At 42.9% G+C, this 23723-nt stretch overlaps 1 protein-coding gene across 1 annotated transcript in view; it reads left to right on the top strand.

The window, feature by feature from the left end:
- LOC126353920 (GTP-binding protein Di-Ras1) overlaps positions 1-23723 on the top strand; it is a 1474116-nt gene that overhangs the window by 1352001 nt on the left and 98392 nt on the right. Inside the window, exon 6 of the mRNA XM_050003161.1 lies at positions 23199-23394. Coding sequence (XP_049859118.1) covers positions 23230-23394 — 165 coding nt within the window. The 5' untranslated portion in view covers positions 23199-23229. The remainder of the gene's footprint in view (positions 1-23198; positions 23395-23723) is intronic.

The following is a 23723-nucleotide window of genomic DNA, read 5'->3' as shown; positions in this document are numbered from 1 at the left end:
GCACCAGGAGCCTAGTTCGTGCACCCGTTCACCCCATTCACCGGTGACGAAGGCCGGAATTGCACTCCAGTACCGCAACTGGACGTCCACTGAGTTTGCAACAGGTGGCCTTTTCAGATGAATCGCTTTTTTGGGAAGCATCGATCTGACATCGTTTGGCGTGTACGGCGTGAAACATCTGAAAGCAAACAAGGAGGGAGTGTTGTGCTCTGGGGAATGTTCTCGTGGCATTCCTTTGGCGATCTCGTCGTTCTGGAAGACACAGTGGATCTTTGCTTGGTGACCATGTCTACCCCTACATCCAGTTTTTTTTTTTTTCCTCGGCACGATGGCATCTATCAGCAGGACACCGTAACTGACCATACAGTTCGCAGTGTACGTGCGTGGTTCGAGAGCACACGATGAGTTTTCCGTGTTCAGCTGACCACCAGACTCTCCGGATGTATAACCATTCGAGAATCTGTGGATCACCTCGATTGGGCTACTTATTCCTTGGATCCTCAACAGAGAAACCTAGCACAGATGGGCAGAACAATGGAGTCGGCATGGCTCCACATCCCTGTTAGCCCGTTCCAGAACCTCTTTGATTCTCTTCCAGCACATTTCGCAGCGGTCCGCGCTTCAAAAGGTGGTTATTCAGGCTTTGGACTAGTGGTCACATTGATGTGTCTGGACGGTGTAGTAATGTGACAAGGCTTCCACCGAAAGTAGTTGATGTTATGAGGTGACTTGCTTCCCCTCGGCAGCCATACAGCCTCGTCAAAGGACACAATAGGGTTAGACGACAACAATGGGAAAATGATGCCAACAATTTACAATAATTTATTGACAGAAACTATTGTGTGAAGATCTTGTGTGACAGTGATGTGTCTTTAACTCTGGTTTAGTCCTGAATCCTGTGACTGATGACTTCGATCAGCTGTAGAATGTCCAGTTGGTATCTTATATGGAGCACCTGTACACTGCCTTGATGTTGTATTGAGGCGCTGTTGCTACTGGGTTGATACGGTCTGAGTGGAGCCATAAATCCTTCAAATGTTCAAATATGTGTGAATTCCTAAGGGACCAAATTCCATAGGTCGCCGGTCTCTAGAGTTACACACTACTTAAACTAACTTATGCTAAGAACAACACAGACAGCCATGCCCGAAAGATGACTCGAACCTCCGGCGGGAGGGGCCACCATAAATCCTCTCACGTCCGCATTTGGCTTATGGATGTTCTCTGGGGAATATTTGTGTGACTTGAGGTAAATGCACAAAATAGCCCTTGCCTTGTGCGCAGTCTCTTGGGTGCTAGACTTATCTCGGTTGCATATGGGTACTATGCAGCTCGGCGCTCTTCTATATACCTGTGTGTTCCGTTCCTGTTGCTGGACACAGCGAGAAGTTTCTCATGCCACGTTTTCATGTATCAAGCACACGCGGCGAAAAAATAGAGAAACTCGTACGTGCAACAGTGATCAGTGAGTCTTACTTTGTGGGTGGACTGCACTTTCTGAGGATTCTAACAAAGAATCTCATTCCGGCATCTGCCATAATTGCGATTAGTTTTCTGTGATCCACTCCTAGATAATGGATGTGACTGCTTCCAGTGATTGTTCTGTGATAGCGTAACAGTGCAATAAAGGACCTTTTCCCATATTTACGTGAGATAAGTTACATTTGTTTATGCTGAGAGTCAAAAATGTTCAAATGTGTGTGAGTTCTTAAGGGACCAAGCTGCTGAGGTCATGAGTCGCTAGACTTACACACTACTTAAACTAACTTATGCTAAGAACAACACAGACTGCCATGCCCGAGGGTGGACTCTAACTTCCGGCGGGAGGGGCCGCGCAGTCCGTGACATGGCGCCTCAAACCTCATAGCCATTCCGCGCGGCACTGAGAGTAAACTGTCTATGCCTGCAAAAAATGGTTCAAAGGGTTCTAAGCAATATGGGACTTAACATCTGAGGTCATCAGTCTCCTAGACTCAGGAACTACTTAAACCTAATTAACCTAAGAACATCACACACATCCATGCCCGAGGTAGGATTCGAACCTGCGACTGTAGCAGGCTCACGGTTCCCGACTGAAGCGCCTAGAACAGCTCGGCCACAGCGGCCGGCCCAATGCCTGCATCAAGCGTGGGTCTTCTGCAGCTCTTCCTGCATTTCGGTACAATTTTCGAGCATTACGACTTCTCTTCATACAACAGTATCATCAGGGAAAAGCGTCATGAAACTCATCCATTGAGTCGTATATATATGGAGTTCTGTGGAGAGCTCTCAGAACAATTATGAGTCAGGCTGGACGACGGCCTCTCGCCATTGCCGTTCAACATAGTACTGGACAGAATAATGAAGGAATGGGAAAAGACACAGAATAGAGAAGATGGAACGAAAAATACTCAGTAAAATATTCGGAGCGACGCAGAAAGACGGGGTATGGATAAAGGGGCCAGCTGAAGAACTATACAACACACAGAGAAAAATAACAGTCCAAATCAGGAAACGAAGACTAAAGTTTTACGGACACCTCAGCAGATTGGCACCACATAGGATAACGAGACAGATTCTGGACTGGATTAGCACAAGGAAAAAAATGGATGAATGAAGCAAGAAGCGACATGGAACAACTCAACATCCCACAGGAAACAATACAAAACAAAACACTCCACAGGAACCTGATCAGAAGAAACAAACTACAAAAGACAGCGCACAGCAAATGAACACAATGGATGAACAGAGACGCCAAGAACACGGCCAGAGGATAAAGGAACACTGGGCGAACAGGAAAAAAGTGGGAGCCGAAGCCGAAGAGAACATTGGACCTAAAGTGCACCGAAGAACGGAAATAGAAACACAGCACACGAATGAGGGAAGTTTGGGCAGAACGTAAAGAGAAAACAACAGAGGAATGGACATTAAGTTCAGTCTAAATGCGCTCTTCAAGGGCTTAACACAAATAATAATAATAATAATAATAAATATATAAATGTGTAGTGTGAAAAGTAGCGGTCTACAACACTTCCTTGCGATACACCAGGAGCTATTTTTACGTCTGAAGAGTTCTCTCCGTTAAGAAATACATACTGTGTTCTGCTCGCTAGAAACCCTTCAGTGGAATCACACAAGCAGTCTGACATTCCGCACGCTCGTATTTTACTCATTAGTCGGCAACACGGAACTATATCGAACGCCTTCCGGAAGTCAAGGAGAGTGGCACCAACCTGGCTGCCGGTGTACAGTGCCTTCTGGGATTCGTGGATGAACAGAACGAATTAGGTTTCACACGGTCGTTGTTTGAGGAATCCTTGTTGATTCCTCAACAGGAAATTTTCTGTGCTCAGGAATGTCATAACTCACAAACGGCGCAGCCAAAATAAAAAAAAAGTAGGCACTTGCAATAGTGTGCCACCTTCGTGAGCAGGGAGAGAATAAATTGCTGCTGATGATCCTCCTACGTAAGTGGAGGCGAAACGCGTTGCAGATAAAAATTAAGGTATGACTAATCTCACATAAAGAATAATATAACAGCAATTTTCTAGCAATGTGACAGCGATATGGCTAACAACCTAGGCCCACTTCCTCGTCCATTTTCTGGAAATCATGATCGTTAAATGATATGCACAAATCCGAGAACAGAAAACAACATTTTGTTCTATAGCTCCATCGTTTTATGTGCACAGATGTCACCCGCGATGCTAGTGCTATTGGCTATAGCGTGCTCGGCGGTATATTTTTATCCCTTTCTTGAACTGAAGGATAGTCGGACAACTGGAAGGTGGCGGGACACAGACAGCTCTATGTTACTCGTGCCCTCGCAAGGCTGTGATAGACGACCGAAGACACTCTAAGTACAACGCTGTTTCTGCCAAGGTCTGCAAAACTCATAAAAAGTAATCTGTCACTGGTTGCATAATATAATAGACGGGTGTCTGTCCTGCTACTGGCACCAGAGGTTGCAGCAACGTCATGACGAAGCATTTGAAGACAAACGTCTGCAGACGTCGGTTCCCCCACGACATAAATGGCTGAGTGTGTTCTGCTCCCATGTGCAGAACGCCAGATCCGCTCAAATTGGAATGAAGAACATTCTAATTGGCTCAAGATTTACTTACACCTAGCGCGCCAGTCAGCGATTCGATTTACAGAATATTTTTACTGATCTGGAGAGTACAACGCAACTCTTTACAACCTGCAAAACATCATGGAATGTAAAGGTTATGGAACTAGTGACACATTGTTCGTAGGTGGTGTGGGAGCAACAGGGAGGGAAGTGCCCCCTCACCATCGAGGGGGACAGGTGTGGTCTTCTGGCTCTGAGAGCCGACTGTAACTCATGGAACTGATGGGGCTACAACACTGTTCTCGTAGCATCGGTATAAGAGGAGGTCATAACCACACGATGTAGGTGCTCAAATCTCCTTTTGGCCTCATTGTAGGTCAGTCGGTCCAGGCTCTTGTATTCCATGATTTTCCTTTCTCACTGTAAACTCCTGCTGTCTGGTGAGCAAGGGCAATGATGCTCTCTGCAGTTGACATAGATGGGGGGCGAGGCACATGGATTATTGGGATGAGATGGACGTCCACGTGATGCTGGAAGTACAGCAGGAAGACATATGGCCGAACTTCCAGCACTTGTAGCACCAGATTGGGGGAGGGATATGTGGCTTGACATCACAGCACTAGATCATCACCTTGACCTTCTCGGGTAATGTGGCACCCTCGAAGGCCAACTTGAAGGCACTGGTGGCAACCTGATTATCCCTCGGACCCCGATGGACGCGCCGGACGAAACGAATTCCTCGTCACTCTAAGTTGATGCACAGCTCGTCGTGAGACTGCAAAAGAAGGTCCCTGTGGAATATAATACCCTAGACCATATTTAAGCTCTTATGAGGCTTGATGGTAACGAAAACATCCCCCAGCTTGTCACAAGCAAGTAACTCCCGGCAGAGGATGCCGTATTTATCAAGACTGATCCTGACCGCATTTTGGACAAGCCCTCCACGTCCCTGAACTTGTTCTCTGAATGCTCTACAAAAAACGGAGGCTTCATCGAGACAAAGGAGTTCCCATCAGCTCTCGTACATACGGGGTACTGGGGCAAATGAGGTTCACTGCCATCCTTAGCCTAGCATTCCTCCGATGGGAGGCGAGTGAGGGGAACGATTTAGGATAATACTTCCTTGCATTTTACTGAGAGTTGGAACGCTTAGAGACTACTGGCGTTTGACCACCAGCAAGTGATGACGTGGTACGCTTCCTTACGCGTCATCCACCCTGATGCCACCCACTCCGATCAGGGGCTCTCCCCATAGGCTCCACCCAGCTGCAGCAAAGGCCACCTGGCAGGATGGCCATTGCCGGGAGTCCCGATGCCCGTGAAGGGCATCTATTCCTTGGCACACATGGGGAGTTAATGGCGCAGGCATCGGCAGAGCGATCCCTGTGTAGCCAGGGGGCTACAACCAACAGGGTACATGGCGGCCCCACCACAACGGACTGGCTACCGTGCTGGATATTAGGTGCAAAGAATTGAATGGTTATCATCGGCGCAGAAAACGGCACTGCGTAGTGAGTAGAGGAAAACACACCCAGGAAGGTCTCCTCGCTCAAGAGATGGAGGATGAGCGGGACGGCAATGCCTCGACGAGAAAGTGGGCTAAAGATCTCAATGCAAAATACACGCACTGCACCATTTAAGGCGCCCTTCTCCAGTTGACTCGCTCTTCGGGAAAATTTTGAAAAGTGCTGGTCAAACCCTACAGGTGACCATCACATAAAGTCCGAACCCCCTGCTAAGCACTTAAATGTGAATTGCAGAGTAATCATGTAGATGGAGATGTAGAAAGGTGTGAGAGTACTTTTAGTCGCCTCTTATGACATGCAGGACCGCGGGCCTATTCTAACCCCCGAGCCTGCAGAGGGTTTGAAATTTTGCTTCAGTTTTCATAAAAACACATTGAAGAAGTTTTTATGAAGCTTCTTCAAAAAATAGGTATAACGATTTAGATTAACTTAGCATATAAGCAACAAAGAAAAAATCACAGAAATGTATTTGATATAAGTAATAATGAAACTGTGCCACCTTTCACTATGATACTGTAGTTTTCCAAAGGTACAGAAATTAGAAAGAGACATTACAGAGGACACTGACTATTCTCGGTTTAGTTTGAAAAATTCTGAAGGTTAAAGTTTAAAAGTTACTGGGATGAGGATTGTATACAATGTAAACTGATTATAGATTTACTTAGATAAAAATTGGAACCGTTGTAGGTCTTCAGCTAGCAACCATATAGATAATTTTGCGGTCAAAAACGTGCTGGATGGGCTCTGCTGCCGACCACACGATGAATATATCGACACTGACAAGCTCCACTACAGAATGTGTCTGTGTGTCTGTCTGCTTAATCTTCAGATGGCTTTTATGACGACTGACATGACTGTTTTCTTCCGACGACAGAGACATCGCTTGAAACGTCCCCATGGAAAAATTGTACAAAACTGTGCTTAAACTGACACACAATATTTTTAGCGCAACGCAATCTGACTTTCAACAATCCCTACAAAGGAAATGGCCCTGACTAACATTAACCTATACGTTTCACATATCACTTACCTCACCAAAAATGTTCGTTACTCGAACTACTGCAATAGAGCGAGCGCCACTACTGCCAGCTAAATAAAAGATTCAAACTACGGAAGGCACTAACTACTGATAGGTATAGTTAGCAAATGAAAGATTTTAATAGAGAACAAACAATGTATTTACCTTAATATTCATAATATATATAGCAGTTCATGACATCCATTCTTACAAATTTCAAAACTCCGCCATCTCTCTCCCCACATCGTCCACTGCTGGCGGCTCACCTCCAAATGCGCAACGCTACGCGTTGTTAACATCCAGCTGCCCAACACTACAACGGCGAGTATTACAACAATGCCAACCAGCCACAGACTGCACACAGCACAGCCAGTGATTTTCCTACAAAGCGCTATGTGGCGTTACCAATAAAAAAACCTAAACAGCCTGCTTACATAGCTCCCATGCTCCCCACAAAAAATTTTACAAATTGTTTTGGGCAGTGGCCAATAATGATTTGATAAAAATTTTCATAATTACAATGACAAAGATATCAAATGCACACACTTATTGATACAATGTTGGTCAAAAGCTAAAATTTTCTCACAGTCCATAAAGACAGTCCTGATCGTTCAACACAGTAAAATTGCAGTGTTTTTCTCAAAGTCAGAGCAGTAAAAGAAAATGCACAAGGAAGTAGTGGATTACCATGCAGTCTTGAAGTAGTGTTGTCCTTCCAACGGAAAGACAGTGCTGACTCTTGACATGCAGACATGTAATGGGCCACAACAGAGCAAACCCACAGCAGAGTCAGCCAAAATTTTGAAGAATATTGATAGGTTGGTCATCACAGAGCAGACCCACTGTAGTCCTGGTAGAGATTATGTTATTGGTGGGCCACCAGAGGTGCAGACCCACTGCAGTCCTTGTCGAAATAATGGTATTGGTGGGTCATCAAAGGTGCAGACCCACGGCCAGCAGCCATTTGTTGCAACTGTGCAGGTGCACAATCACCATTGAAGAGTCTTGCACAGAATATAGCAAGTCCATAAACCACCACTTGTCCACTCACAAAGAATTTGTTTGAAATGTCCTTAGAACCAGCAATGCTGTTATCCAGTCCCTTGCTGAATTATTAACACACGTGCAAACACTATCAGTCCCTACTTCTCACATATTGTCCATACACTATGACCAACAGAAATTTGTGCAGTGAAATGTAATTTACAAGTTGATGAACTGGTGTCAATTACAATTACACTAGAATACAATAATAATGGTACAAAATACAGATAACATTTGTAGTAATAGGGGCTTTACAAAAGAATAGAAATAAACATATACATCAGTGTTGCAGGAGTTATGACATGACTAAATACATAAAAGATCAGAATAACTTTTGAAACATCAACTTCACATATGAGCAAGAAAACAGAACAGATAAATAATGTCAAAACATCTTTACAAAGTAAATAACATATTATCAGAAAAATTCTACAACGTAACTCTCATCAGATAAACACATAAAGACAGGAAGAACACAAATACCCAAGGCTACACAAACACATAGCGGAATAATACAAAAGGAAAGACAGGGTTCGTGTTCAGTGTAACATTTGGTACTGCAGTCCAACCCAAAACTTCATTCCATAGATCTTTCATCTTATTTCAATATTTGTTTCCACCAAAACATCGTATCCAAGCATGCTTTCTGTATTTATATGTTCACATATTTCTTACCTCATTATTTATTTTACATTATCTTACCTCATCATTTATTTCCAAGAAAATCCTACCTAAACTTGTTGTCTCTAAACCCTACTTTTTTGTTCATATCCTCTTTTAAACACTTTTTTGGCCAAACCAATTTGTTATAGCTTCTCAATGAATTTATTTCCATTCATCACAACTCGTTCTCTTATATAGCCTACCCCATCTGAAACTAACTTAAATCTACTGAGCTCATATGCATAAACTAAGGGACGAGGCAATGCAGCAGCACAAAACAATTAATACAAACACCAATGACAAAAAAATGCAAATTGGCAAAAAAGGCAGCAATATAGGACTTAGCAAAGCAAATGCAACAATACAACTAATATGAAGCAATGAACAGCAACAAGAAAAATAAACCAGTAGTAAAACTGGCTTAACAGAGTAATACAAAGTGGAATTCAGTAACACTATACCTGGCAAACAGCAGCAGCAGATGCAATAACTTATATCTAAACACGACAAAGCTCAAGCAGAAAAAATATTACAGTAAAGTCAACAGTGCAGAAAAGGGAAATTTCTATTCACATATTAATATCTATGTCATTAAAGAGGTTCACCACAAAACTAATTCTATGAAATAAATTACCAAGTACTTGAAAAGAAAATTATGTAAGCTGTTCCTGTGAAGGGAAATGTCTTTTTGTGCTCCCTCATTTTTTTGGAAGTATATCACATTATTATTATATACTGGAGCTGTAGACAGAAAATATTTATATTAGTACGTCTATAAAATTTTATTTTAACCAATGCTGCAGTGCAGCTAGAAACTAGATATTAAACAAAATAGACAAAGTAAGGCGTGAAACGTCATTCACGAGCCATATGGCGTTTCATAGTGTAGTAAACAATCTTTCAACTAGCAAGACAATAGCCGTGAAATGTTTCTCATCGTTTCATTAGGCATTTTAGTAAATATCATAAATTAAGAGTTCCACAGTATAATCATATGTTTTCAAGTTTGAGTGTGTCGTATTTACTAAGCTTTCTACAGAGAAATATCAATAGCGAGGATAATGGCCCTTTTTTTCTCCACCTGTGGCTTTTTTCGAGGCGATTGTCGCGCAGCTGGGTGCCCACGACGCATTACGTTCAGGTTGTCACTTAACTTTCTCACCGAAATGTTTACGACACCAGTTTGCACTACAGTGACAGTCTCATATAAAAAATTTCACAGGTCAAGAATTTGCGTTACACATCTGTAGAAACAAAATCCTATTGATATAACAGTGTCCAAAAAATTTTCGTCGGCATTGTAATACATTCACGCATTTACATACATTTCATAACTCTTAAAGTACGATTCTTGGTTTCCAACCACCTTTTTCACAAACCAGAGTCCCTAACCACTACACATTATTCCTTACCTTATTCGTCGACACTTCTTCAATATTTCATCATAACAGATATGTAGCATAATCAAATAACTCACATAGCATCAGCTTATTGATTATAAACATGCCGCAACAGCGTAATACATATCGTCATCATAACATCATAAAAACTCAGACAAATCTCAAAATCGTCATAGCTTTCTGCAATAACTTCAAAACCTAAAAAAATATTCTGTGCTCATTTCAATAGTGTCATCTACCTCAAACGTACTTTAAAAATCATGATCCCATACCAAATACGTCATTCAAAGCTCTCATAGTATAGCAATGGTTCCGAAAAAATATGAACAGTTCACAAAGTACAGACAAAATACAATTTCATAAGTCTGAAGTCATCTTAATGTAATTATATCCTCAGGTGTTACAGATTACAGCAATGGAATGAAATGTATCATGCAAAAACCTTTGAATCATTGTACTTCAAATATCTTTAAAAATAAATGTTTTAAGTACAAAATTAATCACTCAAATACGTGTACTGTAGCGCTAAACTGTGCGTCTTGTTGTAAGACAATCTCTGTGGAACTGTCGTAGTTATCGTCCTCTGTAAGCAAAGTTCTGCTGAAGTCAATGTACTTACCTCATCATAAACTGAAGTGAAATGCTTTGCGTATATCGTAGTTATTACGTACCTTACCGTGATCAAGAAAGTACTATACTGTAACGTATTGTTGTGCTACGAAAAAGTCTGTCTCATTCTAGCTATACCACAAAAGTTAATACTAAAACATGTTTTACTTTCCAGAAGAATTCAGAAAAACTGTTCAAATATAAAACAGATACAGCGCAAAAGCAATAATATAAATTGTGTCACTCATTAGTAGCGTCGTGATAAAATCGTGTAGCTGTCACATAAACTAACCACTGTGTCATCTGGTATCTCACAGAAAGTACTTTAAATCCAGAATGTATTTTCAAGTAAACCAAAATGTTGCATTAAAATCTCATTAGCAGTCCCAGTATATGTTCTGAGTATGTAAGCCTGATAGTCGTTACGTAATCGTGCAACTAACAAACAAGAATGTACAAATAACAACGCTGTGTCGTCTGTTCACTATAACATTGCATTCGTAATTTCTGATTAAAAATGTTCCCTAGGTTCTCGACTGGATAGTTAACTTCAAAACATTGTTGCATGTAAACAGTTTCTCAGTGTGACAAATTGTACTAGTAGCGTGAAGTGAAAAATTTTATGGCAAAGACTAAGTTAAAAAGCAGATTATCTCTCAATAACGGTTTTACATGTAAAAGGTGGTGCAAGCCTTTACTCTTCCTACTATACAATGCTAGAGCTTCAACGGAATTATCATGTCGTATACACCGGTAAGGAATGCTAAAAAATTTTCTCAAGGCTAGCGTCTTACGTTATTTTTCTCGGAGCCAGCGGGCGCACGTGACTGCCTGCTGTGCGAGTCATTGTCTGTCTCTTTGTTGTCGCGCGTCGTTATTGGGGTTAGGAGACATAACTTCTACAAATTCACCTTGTCGAGAGTACCCCGCCCTGTATGAATCCCGCCAGTTCTGATGCAATTCAAACCTGTCGTTACGATTATATCGTCTGTCGTCATGTCGGTAGTTTCTGTAGTTTCTTTCCTGTCGGTTAAGTGGTAGAGGATTTATCCCTTAATTGTAACTGCGCGCTGGACCGTTGCTTCTGAAGTTATTCTGTCTCCCTTGATAATAATTATGTTGGTTTCCATATTGTCTGTTTCTCTGCTTGTCTCTGTGATAGTCATTACCGCGGAGAGGCGACCTTTCCCTGTAATTATTACTACTCTGAAAACGGTTGTCATACGGGTGGTGTCTGTTTTGGTCACGATTTGTGTTGTGAGAATAGCCTTGTCGTATCCAGTTATTATTTCTTTTATCGTGCAATTGCGACTGATGTGACCTGTAATTGTGGTGTTCCTGTTTTCGCATTCCGCGATTGTCAGTGTCAATTTCTAATTCTTGTAAGAGTCCCTGAAGAGCTCCAATGTCGTCTTTGCAACGACCTGCCAAAATAATCTGTTGTAAATGTTCAGGTAGTTTGATTAAGCAAATGCGGATGAGTTCTGAGGGGCTGTATGGGTTTGACAGGTACTGATTCTTGTGAAACATGTCTTCAAAATATTTCACAAGAGTAGAAAATTCAGATTTTTCGAAATGTTCCATCATTATAATGTCATGTTTTACTCGGTCTTGTGTTGCTTGGAACCAATATGCTGAAAGGAAGGCATGATAAAATTCTCCTTCACTGTGGCAATCGTGAATGACCGATCGCATTCTTACAGCCTGTTCATTCTCTCAGTAGCCACACATAAATGCTAATCTGTGCTCTAATGACCAGTTAGGAGGAAAACAATGAGAGAATTGATGGAGCCACGCTTGTGGATGAATGTCGTTGCCAGAATTCTTAAATGTTTTGAATTTACGTGTAGTAATGAACAGCTTATAGTCAAAATCATCGTGTCGGCGAGTCGCATGTAGGTCATTGTTACGTCGTTTCGGCGGTTCCATCTCAAAATTCGGTGTACCTTGCCAATTTCTTTCATGATTTCCGAAATGCCCTGTGTTATTATTTTGTAACTTTTCCGTATTTCTAAGTTCCTCTTCCCCTGTTGGAGCGCGAGTGTCCTCTGAAATATGTAATTTTTGTATTACCTGCGTCAACTGCTCTTGTACTTCCCGGATTTCTCTTTTGTATTGCGTATTAATTTGATTCTGATTTTGTTTGAATTTTTTTATTTGTTCATACTCTTCTGTGTCAGTGATGGCTACATGTCTAGTGTCAATCAGATCATCATCTACCTTTGCAGATAAATTAGTGAACTGATCTGAAAGTTCGGCTACTTTCTCCGATAGTGAACACATTTTCTCAGTGTGTTTTTCTGAACCAAGTTTCAGTGTGTCCATTTTTGTTGAAATCGAATCTACTGTGTCCTTTAAGTTTTCCTGAGTTCTTGCAAGTTGCGTAACCGAATTGGTGGATGCAACTGAGTCCACTTTAGCTTGCAAGGTGTCGTGATTTTCATGAACAATAGTTTGCAGTTCTTTTATGGCTGCTTCATGAATCTGTAATGCAGTTTCATGCCGCGAAAAAAATAGGTTGAAAATGCTCACAAATTTGTGTTTTTACGTCATTACAGATTTTTTGACATTTCGATTTAATGTTATGTAACTCAGTAGTTAAATCTTCACGTATTTTTTCAAGTGTGGTGTCTAACTTCCGAAGATTTTGTTCCATTGTGTCTAACGTTTGAAGATTTTGTTCCATTGTGTCTAACTGTTGCTGTGTTTGTCTCTGGTGTTGTTCCACTGTGTCTAACTTTTGAAGCTTTTGCTGTGTTTGTCTCTGATTTTGTTTCATTTGTTGCATTAATTGCAATAATAATGTATTAGTGTCTGGAATCTGTTCCTCTATGCTTTTCGGCAGCGCATTTGCACCGGCAACATTCACATTTTGACAAGCAGAAAATGTGTCTTGACTTATTTGAGAAAACGGTGAGGACGCAAAACCTGAAGCTACAGTATTTGCAAGATTGTGTCCTGTCATTTCGGATTCCTGACGCGAGCTGTTGCCTTTTAGTTGGCGTGGTTGCGGTTGTTTGTCTTCTTCTCGTCTTGACTGGTTTCACAAGCGTTGCCTGTCCGCTAGTGGCAGCAGCGGCGTTTATCGATATGTAGTAACTGTTGCCCCATCTTTGGGGCGACGTGAGTCGTGTGAGTGGGCCAGTTCGGTTGAGGACTCAGGAGGAGCCAGGTCCGCGCAGTGCCACAACACGCTGGGACCGCTGGTGGCACGCATGGACTGCGGGATGGAAGGGCTCTGGTCACGAGGGTGTACGACCTCGTCATAAACCGGATCCAGCAACCTTTAAGAAGAGTGCATTTCAGTACCAGTAGAGAATCCTCCTCCATTATGATATCTCGCGATTCTCCAGTGACTTGGGTTCGTGTTGCTGCTCGTAGTGTTGCCGAGGCGAAGAGCAGAGAGTGGAGTGCTTGGGGAAGGCGGATCTGATTAGTTTTCCTCGACTTCTTATTACTATTTACCGCATTCAACTTGTTACAATTTGTTAAGTTTAAACAGCGGTAATTTTTCTTGCCTGATGCCCGCTAACGCCCCAGTTACCTGCCCTGGGGATTCGTGTATGTAATGGCAGTGTACGTTTCCTCGCCTTGCCATTGCTGTCCGGTAAGGCGTGTAGTTTTCATAGATTTCTTGATTTTAGGCCTGTTGGTGATTCTTCTACTCTGATGGTAGTGACTCCTTTCTCGTTCCGGGCGCTCTAAACATAGTGTTCTGGGACCTAGTGCAGACCACCGGTTCCGGATTTGGCCTATTGTTCCATCGTTGCATTTGGTTTATCGGACATCAGGTAGCTTCAGCAATATTATCATTAGTCATTCGTTAGACTCCCGCTAGTCGGGGTTACCATCCTGTGAAGTAAATGCAACTTTTGGCTATATATCTCTTAGCTCGCGAAAGTGTTTGTTGCCGGACCTTCCCAGAGGTCGATTCCTGGAGCACCGTCTGTGCCCCTTGGTTCCTGTAAGACTTGTGTGTTCTATAAGGAGGTCGGATGGGCAGTGTAACGCTCCTTCAGCCCACGTCTTCTGCGGGTATAATCTGCCTCAGTGTCCTTTTAGGAACTTATGTACTGGTCCTTGTGTTTTATTATTGTATTATTTTTTACAATACCTTGTAATGCCTACATTAAAGGTTATATATGTCTAGTTAATAGTTCTGGTCGCCTTCTGGAATAAATCTAGCAGGGTAGTGTTCAGTGGATGTTTTGGGTTGTGCTACAAAGTTCACCATCATCTTATTTCACCCGTTTGATGATCAGTTGCTTGTTTTTAATTAACCTTTGCTATTGTATTTGCTGTTTTACAGCAGGTTTCTAAATTTTTCATATTATTGCCGTTCCTGGCGTGTAAGGCCCTCATGCGTGATTGTGGTCATTTGCCTTAAAATTGTAATTTGGTATTTGTATTTACGCAGTAACCCTTTAAAAACCGTATTTACTGCCATGCCTGGAGTCTGATGCCTTCTGCTGTGTTTATGGCGACTTGCCTTTAATATTTCAATACCTGTAATTTGTAAGTTGCAGGGAGTTTAAACAGTTCTTCATTTGTTGCCATTCCTGGCGTGTAAGGCCTTCTGCCCATATCACAGTGGCTTGCTTTTAAAACATTATCTGCTGTATCTATATTTAATGGTGATCTTCTAAATTGTAATTCACTGAAAACACTATTATTTACAAAGTTGTTTATTTCCTATTAATAACGTGTGATATTTTTTTATTTGATGTTGGGTCTGGAATTACTGGTTTAAAATAAATTCTGTGTAACTGTAAAAGGCAACCAATAGTAACTGATTACGGCCCCGCTCACAATCGTAACCGAATCCTGCCTTCCCTTGACTACCAGGTTTCATGTACGGCTAGCGGTTTAGTCAAAGGACTTCGTAACTCCGTCTGTAATGACGGTAAACGCTAGCCGCATTCCTTACTTCCTTCCCTTTTGCCCTGAAACATCGCGCCGCTGACTGGAATGCAAATTCATGCAAATGTCGCAATCGCGGTGGGGCAGTGGAGCGCGCCAGGCGCCCCCGGGGTGTGTCGCTAGGCAGCCCGCGCTGCACCCGGCAGGCCGTGGGGGGCGTTTCGCCGCCGCCGTCCGCGTGCAAAATTCACCAGCCCGTCGCCTGCGGGCCAGCCTAAAGGCCCACCGAGCCAGCCGCCCGAGGCGCCGCTGCCGGGATCAGGGAGGCAAATCCTCCACTCCCCTGGCTCAGTCTGCTACAGCGCACACAATTCCCCCGCCTTCGAGAATTGGCCTGCCTAAGGTATCAGAGGCTACTGGAGTGGAATGAGACGAGGCGAACTGGTGGGATCCAACCGCGGAACAGAGAGGCCGTTGTTAAAAATGGCAGCTATGTACGAGGGAGGATCTGGAAGTAAAGCTCAATAACTTTTTCTCCGCTGGTATTGCAGCTGGAATGTCATTACGATATAGCTTGAAGTTTGCACTACAGATGGTATTTTGTTTCTGTTGCAGTTCCAGCGAGAGAAGCTTAAACTAGGAAACAAACATGGCGCACGCGTTACTGTCGTCAACCTGTAAAGAGCAGCGAAGTGTAGTTCAATATTTGTAGGCCAAACGGTATAAATAGAGTGAAATGGGCACAACTGTATGGCCCAGAGCAATGTCTCCAGATAGTGAGCATTCTTCCAAGAGGGCCGTGTGAGTCTTAGTCACTCGCCACGCTCTTGGTGGCCGGTGACAGCGGCAATTCAGCAGAATGTCGGAACCATTCTAAACGACCGGCGTGTGCAACTGCGGACCTTAACACGGCAGCTCAGCGTTTCCTAGCGTACTGTGTAAGATACTGTTAATGACACGTAAAGTTAGTGCTCGCCGGGTGCCTAATATGGTTCAAATGGACCTGAGCACTATGGGACTTAACATCTGAGATCACCAGTCCCCTAGAACTTAGAACTACTTAAACCTAACTAACCTAAGGACATCACACACATCCATACCCGAGGCAGGATTCGAACCTGCGACCGTAGCGGACGCGCGGTTCCAGACTGAAGCGCCTAGAACCGCTGGGCCACAACGGCTGGCGGTGCCTAATAACCTGACAGCCACCCCATGTTAATGCTCCTGTTCGTGAGAAAATCGCCAAACGCAGGTGGGAAGTGTTTCAGCATCCGCCATACAGTCCGGTCCTTGCACTGTCTGACTGCCATTGTTTGATCCCATGAAGAAATTCCTGACCAGTCAACGCTTTGATACAGATGCGAAGTGAACTCAGCAGTACGCAGGTGGCTATACTCCAACAAATCTACGAAAAGGGCACACTGAAACAGGTACCATGTTGGAAGAAGTTCATTGAGAGCGTTGGTGACAATGTAAAAAAGTAGGTGAAAGATGTAAGTCCATTTGGGCTGTTTCTTGTTTTGTTACCTATTATGCTTCTTGGTAATGAATTTAGTGTGCGTTGTCTTCCGATCTTCCCAATTATGTGCTTGATACAGCACGTTTAAGATAACTGATGTGGTCGTCGCCTGTCAACCACGCTCTTTTGTCACTTGTCAAACGAACAACAGACCTGGTCGCAACGGGAACTAACTTGGTTACGTGACTAGCTGCAGTCATGTTACTGAAGCACTGCATCTGTGTGTCGAAGGACAGTGAGTAGCTCGCTATCCACGTGATTCCGTCTCACTTGGTTCCACGTGGGCGAGCACGCTCCGATTGTGAATCAACAGTAACGTCTTTGGCTCTGGGAGCGATAATGAGTAAAACCCGAACCCGGCTATTTTCCTAAAAAAGCCAACCCAGTAGCTGAAACTGTGTTCTTATGGTATTCTGACGATTAAGAAGTTCAGTTTAAAGCCTTGTGATTAAATTTATTCAAAGCACTAACCATTTCTTACAACTAATTTTTTAGTTCGCTGATTAGAGGCATGCTGCCAGGGGATGGTAGCTCCGCAACTGTTCAGTACTGAAGAAGTTTAATAATTTATTTATTTTGTCCGTCTCAGTTGCATGAATATACAATTTTTGCAACAGTGGTTACCGGATTCGGGCTGGCACGCTCTTTCTCATACTACACACCTTCTTATCAGCTGTTAAGTAGTCATACAATTGCGTGCCAAAAGGCACAAAAAAACTTCTGTACAGAAAGTCAAACTGTGGGAGACAAGAACTTGTTGGCCACAATCTGACTTTCTGTACAAAAGTTATTCTTCTCTTTTCGCACCATATTGTATGGTTAGTTACGATTAACAATGAGGTGTGTGGTTTGAGAATGGGAATGTCAGCCCGAATCCGGTAACCACTGCAGCAAAAATTGTATATTCTTGCAGCTGAGACAGACAAAATAAATAAATTATCAAATTTCCTCAGTACTTTAATAGTGCCTCGTTTCTTGTGCTGCCATTATAGCATCCCTTGAGAGAAGCTTCTCCACTTTCAGGCTTGCTTGGTCAAAATTTAGAAATATTTTAAAGGAGAAAAGACCCAAGAAAATAGTGGAAATCTATAAATTTCTAATTTTAAACTAAATTTTACTTTGTCATTATGATTCTACATAAAGTTAACGACTTTATCTGGAAGTGAAAATGTTACTTAAATATATTTCTTACATTTCAATAAAAGTTAAAATACAATGTTAATAAAATAAATTATACTGATAGTAAATTATTAACTTGAATCAATTTGATGCCTCTTTTTAATTCGTGTAAAGCTAACAGTGTAATATTTTATATGCCCATTAAATTTTCATAATTAAACAAAGCTGCATTTTATTGGATTTTTTAGCGGTGCCCATGCTTTTTTTGGGTTGCGTTACATTACAACATTCCTGATAACAGAGCTATCCGTGAACGAATGCCCGAATTTCAAGGGGATATTATAACTGTATAATTTACACTATTCAGAACAAATCATACATTAAATTGAAGGTAACCTAACATAATTTTACTTACAAATGTCAATGTGTGCACCTTTAGTTACATGGCACAAATCCAACCTAAAATTCAATGTTTCCTACACTTTGATTAACAAGTCTGGAGTAATGGATACAGTAGCCTCTTCAGTTCTCTGTCTCCACTCTGGCAAATCATTAGGTAGTGACGGAACGTAGACACGATCTTGTATAAAACCTCACAGGAAGGTATCCAAAGTACGGCGTCAGGTGAATGTGGAGGCCAGCTGATAGAAGCTGTATCGTATTGACTACAGGTTAAGGACTACAGCGTTCAGCCATTCGTACAAAGAGATGCCAAGGGGAAGGGCCCCCGTGTTGTTGCCAAATAAGGTTATCAGGTTCGCATCCGATTGGGGAAAGGGCCATTCGTGCAACATATCCAGATAAACCATCCCTGTTACGGTAACTCTACCGAAAAAAAGTGCTTCGCACGTTTGACGTAGGGACACGATGTAAGAAACGTTTACTTCTGAGGAATCTCTTTGATATTGAGCAGACGATGTTCTGACCCCCAGATACGAAGAAAACGCATTTACTTTCCCATTTAGATGAAAAGCTGCCTTATCACTGAACACCACAAGATCAAGAAAGTCATCTTCCAGCAGCAACACTTCACTTGTAAAGTTATAACGTTACACCATAGTGATCTGGCCTCAAGATTTACCAGCTATAACTCATGTGGACACATGTGTAAATGTTTTCTTAAACCCTTCTACACTGTCGCATTTGGCAACTGCAGTTCAGGACCTGGTTTGCAACAGACTTCCTGTGAAGATAAGATGCTATGACACCGCCAAATCCCTCTTCAAACACTTCTGATCAACCGGTGCTTTTCCCTTTACACGCACATTCAGTCAATTCGAACTGATTAAACAATCGACGGATGTTTTGCCACATGTGGGTATCACAATAAAACGAAATGCACTTTGAACTGAAATTACGGATTCACTCTCAGCAAACAGCAGAACCCAAAAAGCTTTACACTCAGGAGTCGCCATTTTCCGTAAGCAATGTATGGGTGTGTGGTGCTGCAAGCGGAGAAATAACACAATAGTATTTCCGCATGTGCCTATCTGAAACTGTTTCTCTTCAATCGTGACACTGAACCAATGCTTACTGTTCATGCTAAGCCGCTCGTGGTAGTCGAGCGGTCTTGGGCGCCTTGTTATGGTCCGTGCGGCTGCCCTCGTCGGAGGTTCGAGACCTCCCACACGCAAGGATGTGTATGTTGTCCATAACGTAAGTTAGTTTAAGTTAGATTAAGTAGTGTGTAGGCTTAGAGACCGATGACGTCAGCAGTTTGGTCCCATAAGACCTTACCACAAATTGCCAATTTGTTCAAGCTATGAAAATTTATAACTGGGCCATTCTTTTATGGATAGCCTCCCAAACCTCACTTCTTAATTGAGAAAGCAAATGTTAGGTTATGTATGACCTCGGTGTGGAGTGGGGTACAGTCATATTTTCATTTATTAATAGATCTTTTAAAAATAACTGACATTTATTGGAAATTATAGCAGTGAACCTCAATAGTAAGCTATAACACACTACATTTAGATTCATTTTATTGCCTGTATTCTTTAACATCTTTAGTACTATGTGATGCAGATGGACTTCGTGTACCTTTGTCGTGCGAACAGATGGAGATGTTTTGGGCGGACTAGAGTAGTCGGGTTTGATTAGTCGAATGAGCGCACCCGGACAGAGCAGCTGCATCGTATGGTTGCAGGCAGGGATCGCACAACTTGCTTTGATGACACATGTTTCTGTAATCAGTGCAGAGTGAAGTGTAAACTGAAATATTACTTTATACGTGATTATATTTTATGCAAATAATTTTATGTAAATTCTATTTGTTATGAACTTGCACTGTGTTACTTTTAATTTTTAGCAGTCTGTGTTTTTGTCTGCTACGTCATTAGTCTATTAAAACCGACTGGCTTCAGTTACGGAAATGTGACTTTTAATTTCGTATAATTGAGAATCTTAGCCCACCCATTAGACAGTTTCTTATGGTCTCACGTCAAGAAACATGAATCTACGACCTGAGCGTTGCTTCTGTACAGGGACATCTATTCCCGACACCGGGTGTGTGGATAAGTAGAATATGTGTGGTCTGACTTGTGGCAGAGGATAACCAGGCCTGTTGCACCTTTTACATTCAGCATACACATGCGAGCAGGCGCTTGTGATATGTAGTAATGCAGAAGGAATATACAGAACGCTAGTTGCTCTGAACAATGACTCTTACTTTGTGATTCTTCAAGCTTTCCCGGTGGATGAAAACAGTCTTCACGGGTTTGCCGCCGGATCACGTTGTGCAAATTCCACAATATTTCCTCGGAGCAACTGTCCGACATTTTCAGGTGGCCTCCTGAAGATATCGGACAGTTGCTCCGAGCCAATATTGTGGAATTTGCCCAGCGTGATCCGGCGGCAGACCGGCGAGGACTATTTACGACTCTTACTTTGTTTTATGAAGACGGAGAGCACTGTATATGCCAGTGGGCATCTACATGAGTTTCGAATGGCTAAGAAAGTCCCGCAAGTGGCTGTGTCATTAGGCGGCGCACTATCAATCATCTTCGGCAACTTCCGCCAAGCTGTGGGAAGTTTATTCGCCCTCTCCTTGTCGTGATTTCCCCAAATCGCTCCAGGCAAATGCCGGGATGGTTCCTTTGAAAAGGCCGGCCGGAGCGGCCGAGCGGTTGTAGGTGCTACAGTCTGGAACCGCGCGACTGCTACGGTCGCAGGTTCGAATCCTGTCTCCGGCATTTATGTGTGTGATGTCCTTAGATTAGTTAGGCTTAAGTAGTTCTAAGTTGTAGGGGACTGATGGCCTCAGAAGTTAAGTCCCACAGTGCTCAGAGCCATTTGAACCATTTCCTTTGAAAGGGCACTTCCCCGTCCTTCCCTAATCCTACGATACGGATGACCTCGCTGTTTGGTCTCTTCCCCCAAACAACCCAACCAACCCTCTCCTTGTCGCACACGTTGCCTTGACCACCACGCCGATCCGGCATGCCGCTGCAAGCAAGGGAAGTGGAATGTAAAATGCCTTCTACATCTACATTTTACATTTATACTCCGCAAGCCACCCAACTGTGTTTGGCGGAGGGCACTTTACGTGCCACTGTGAAATGGCAATGCCAATGCCAATGGCGACGACTTGTTATTAATGAGAGAAAATGGAACGCCTACAGGCGTCCGTATGATTTTATTTATTTGGTAGCTACCAGTTTTTGTGCTTCAATGCGCCATCTTCAGGCTTAGTTAATGCTGAAGGGTCTGACACGATCCCTATATATACTGCATCAGTAGCCGACATAATTGATTACGCAGTCTATCTGACTAGCTGGCAATTCATGGATGTACTGCTGGCACCAAAATTTTCAGATAGTCTGAGTAACCAGTTATGTTGGCCACTGATGCGGCATATATGGGAATCGTATCAATCCGTTTAGCATCAACTGCAGCCTGAAGGTGGCACATTGAAGCGTCGAAACTGATAACTACAGAATAAATAAAACCATAAAGACGGCTGTAGGCGTTTCATTTTCTCACAATAGTAAACGGCCATCGCCCCAATACCTCCTGTCAAAAGGATGGACATAAAAAACTTGTTATTAACGTCGTTCAACTTACTGATGATAGGAAGCAGAAAGGGGCAAAATTTTCCAGTTGAGTACGGCAAGTCGGTTGAGTGGAAATTGCAGTACAAGGAGCATTATAATGAGTTTGGTGGGATTCAAAATCAAATGGCTCTGAGCACTATGGGACTTAACATCTGAGGTCATCAGTCCCCTAGACTTAGAACTACTTAAACCCAACTAACGTAAGGGCATCACACACATCCATTCCTGAGGCAGGATTCGAACTTGCAAATGTAGCGGCAGGGCGGTTCCTGACTAAAGCGCCTAGAAGCACTCGGCCACAGCGGTCTGCTGGTGGGATTCATTTACTCCAAAAAAGAACAAATAAAATTAACGCAATAAGTATCCCGTTGATATGAACCAATTTCTTATTAGGCAGTAGTTTCTGCAATTTATAAGCCGTTCAGAGCAATAACAAGTTTGAGAAAATTTCACAGTTGTCGTCTAGCAGAAGTGGAGCGTGAGGCTAGCAACGTAACTCTGAAAAAAAATAGTTCAGTGTGTTGTAATTGGTTTCAAAAGGTGTCACAATGAACAAGTCATGATATACGAACAGGACGAAATAATTTCAAACGGGCATAGTACATCAGATTTTCATGAAAAGAAAATGTGGCACCAGTATTAAACCGGCCAGTACTTTATTCAGACAAAAAATCGATCTACACCCGCCACACCTCTCATGAACACTGGCACAGAGACGTCATCTCTGTTACACTTTGTAAGAAAATGCTGTGTTCTTTTCTTTATCTATTATGATATTTTGGATTTCAAATGGCTCTGAGAACTATGGGTCATATCATCTGAGGGCATCGGTCCCCTAGAACTTAGAACTACTTAAACCTAACTAACCTAAGGACATCACACACATCCATGCCCGAGGCAGGATTCGAACCTGCGACCGTAGCGGTCGCACGGTTTCAGACTGAAGCTCCTAGAACCGCTCGGCCACTATGGCCGGCATTTTCGGTTTCCTGTCAACCAGGAAAGAAAATGACTTACGTAAGACCTGATCTGATTTTTGTCTTATGTCATGTGAAGATAGTACGTGACTGATATTGAGGTTCAAATAAAAACAACTGATGGTTAAAATTCGTTTCTTCAATTAATTAACAGCTGCTGAATGTCACCTAACCGAAACATTAACAATTTAATTGTGAATCGCAGAGTAATAATGTAGATGTTTGAGCTGCTAATGCGCAGAGGGCCTCTCTAACAGTAAAAGAGCAGCAGTTGTGTAAGAAGTAGTGGAGTAATTGCCACCCGCACGCAGCAGACGGCTTGCTCGCTGGTACGCTCAGAGGGCGCCGTGTTGTCCACAGAGAGGCGGCGATGCAGCAGCCGTGAGGCGCCATGGGGGACCACGACCGCATCCGGCTGGTGCTGCTCGGCGGCGCCGGCGTCGGCAAGAGCGCCATCGTCAAGCGCTTCCTCTTCAACACCTTCACCGACAAGTACCGCAGCACCGTCGAGGACCTCTTCTCTCGGGAGTACGATCTGGGACCAGTTTCGCTCAAGGTACCTATCTATTCACTGCATACCAACTTTCAATGCATTATTGTCAAAAACGTCTTCCCTCACATCCTCTGTACCGTATGTCTCTCTTTTTCACGCCCCTACACCTCCTACTTTTGTCTATGGCTATATGGGGTGTTCACATGAAACTTCAGTCACTAAACAAATGCATTTTTTTTAAAAAAAAAAAAAGAAGTGCAACTTGTGGCATGGCGTGTATTCGTCATCACTATACTCGCGTATCACCCGGCGTGATGGTATGGGGTACCACTGGTTGCACGTCTCGGTCACCTCTTGTTCGCATTGACGGCACTTTGAACAGTGGACGTTAC

Source organism: Schistocerca gregaria, chromosome 3 (genome assembly GCF_023897955.1).
Source record: "Schistocerca gregaria isolate iqSchGreg1 chromosome 3, iqSchGreg1.2, whole genome shotgun sequence".
In the NCBI taxonomy this organism is placed as follows: Eukaryota; Metazoa; Arthropoda; class Insecta; order Orthoptera; family Acrididae; genus Schistocerca; species Schistocerca gregaria.
Note: the sequence above shows the minus strand (reverse complement) of the source record. Positions and strands in the feature narration are given on the sequence as shown.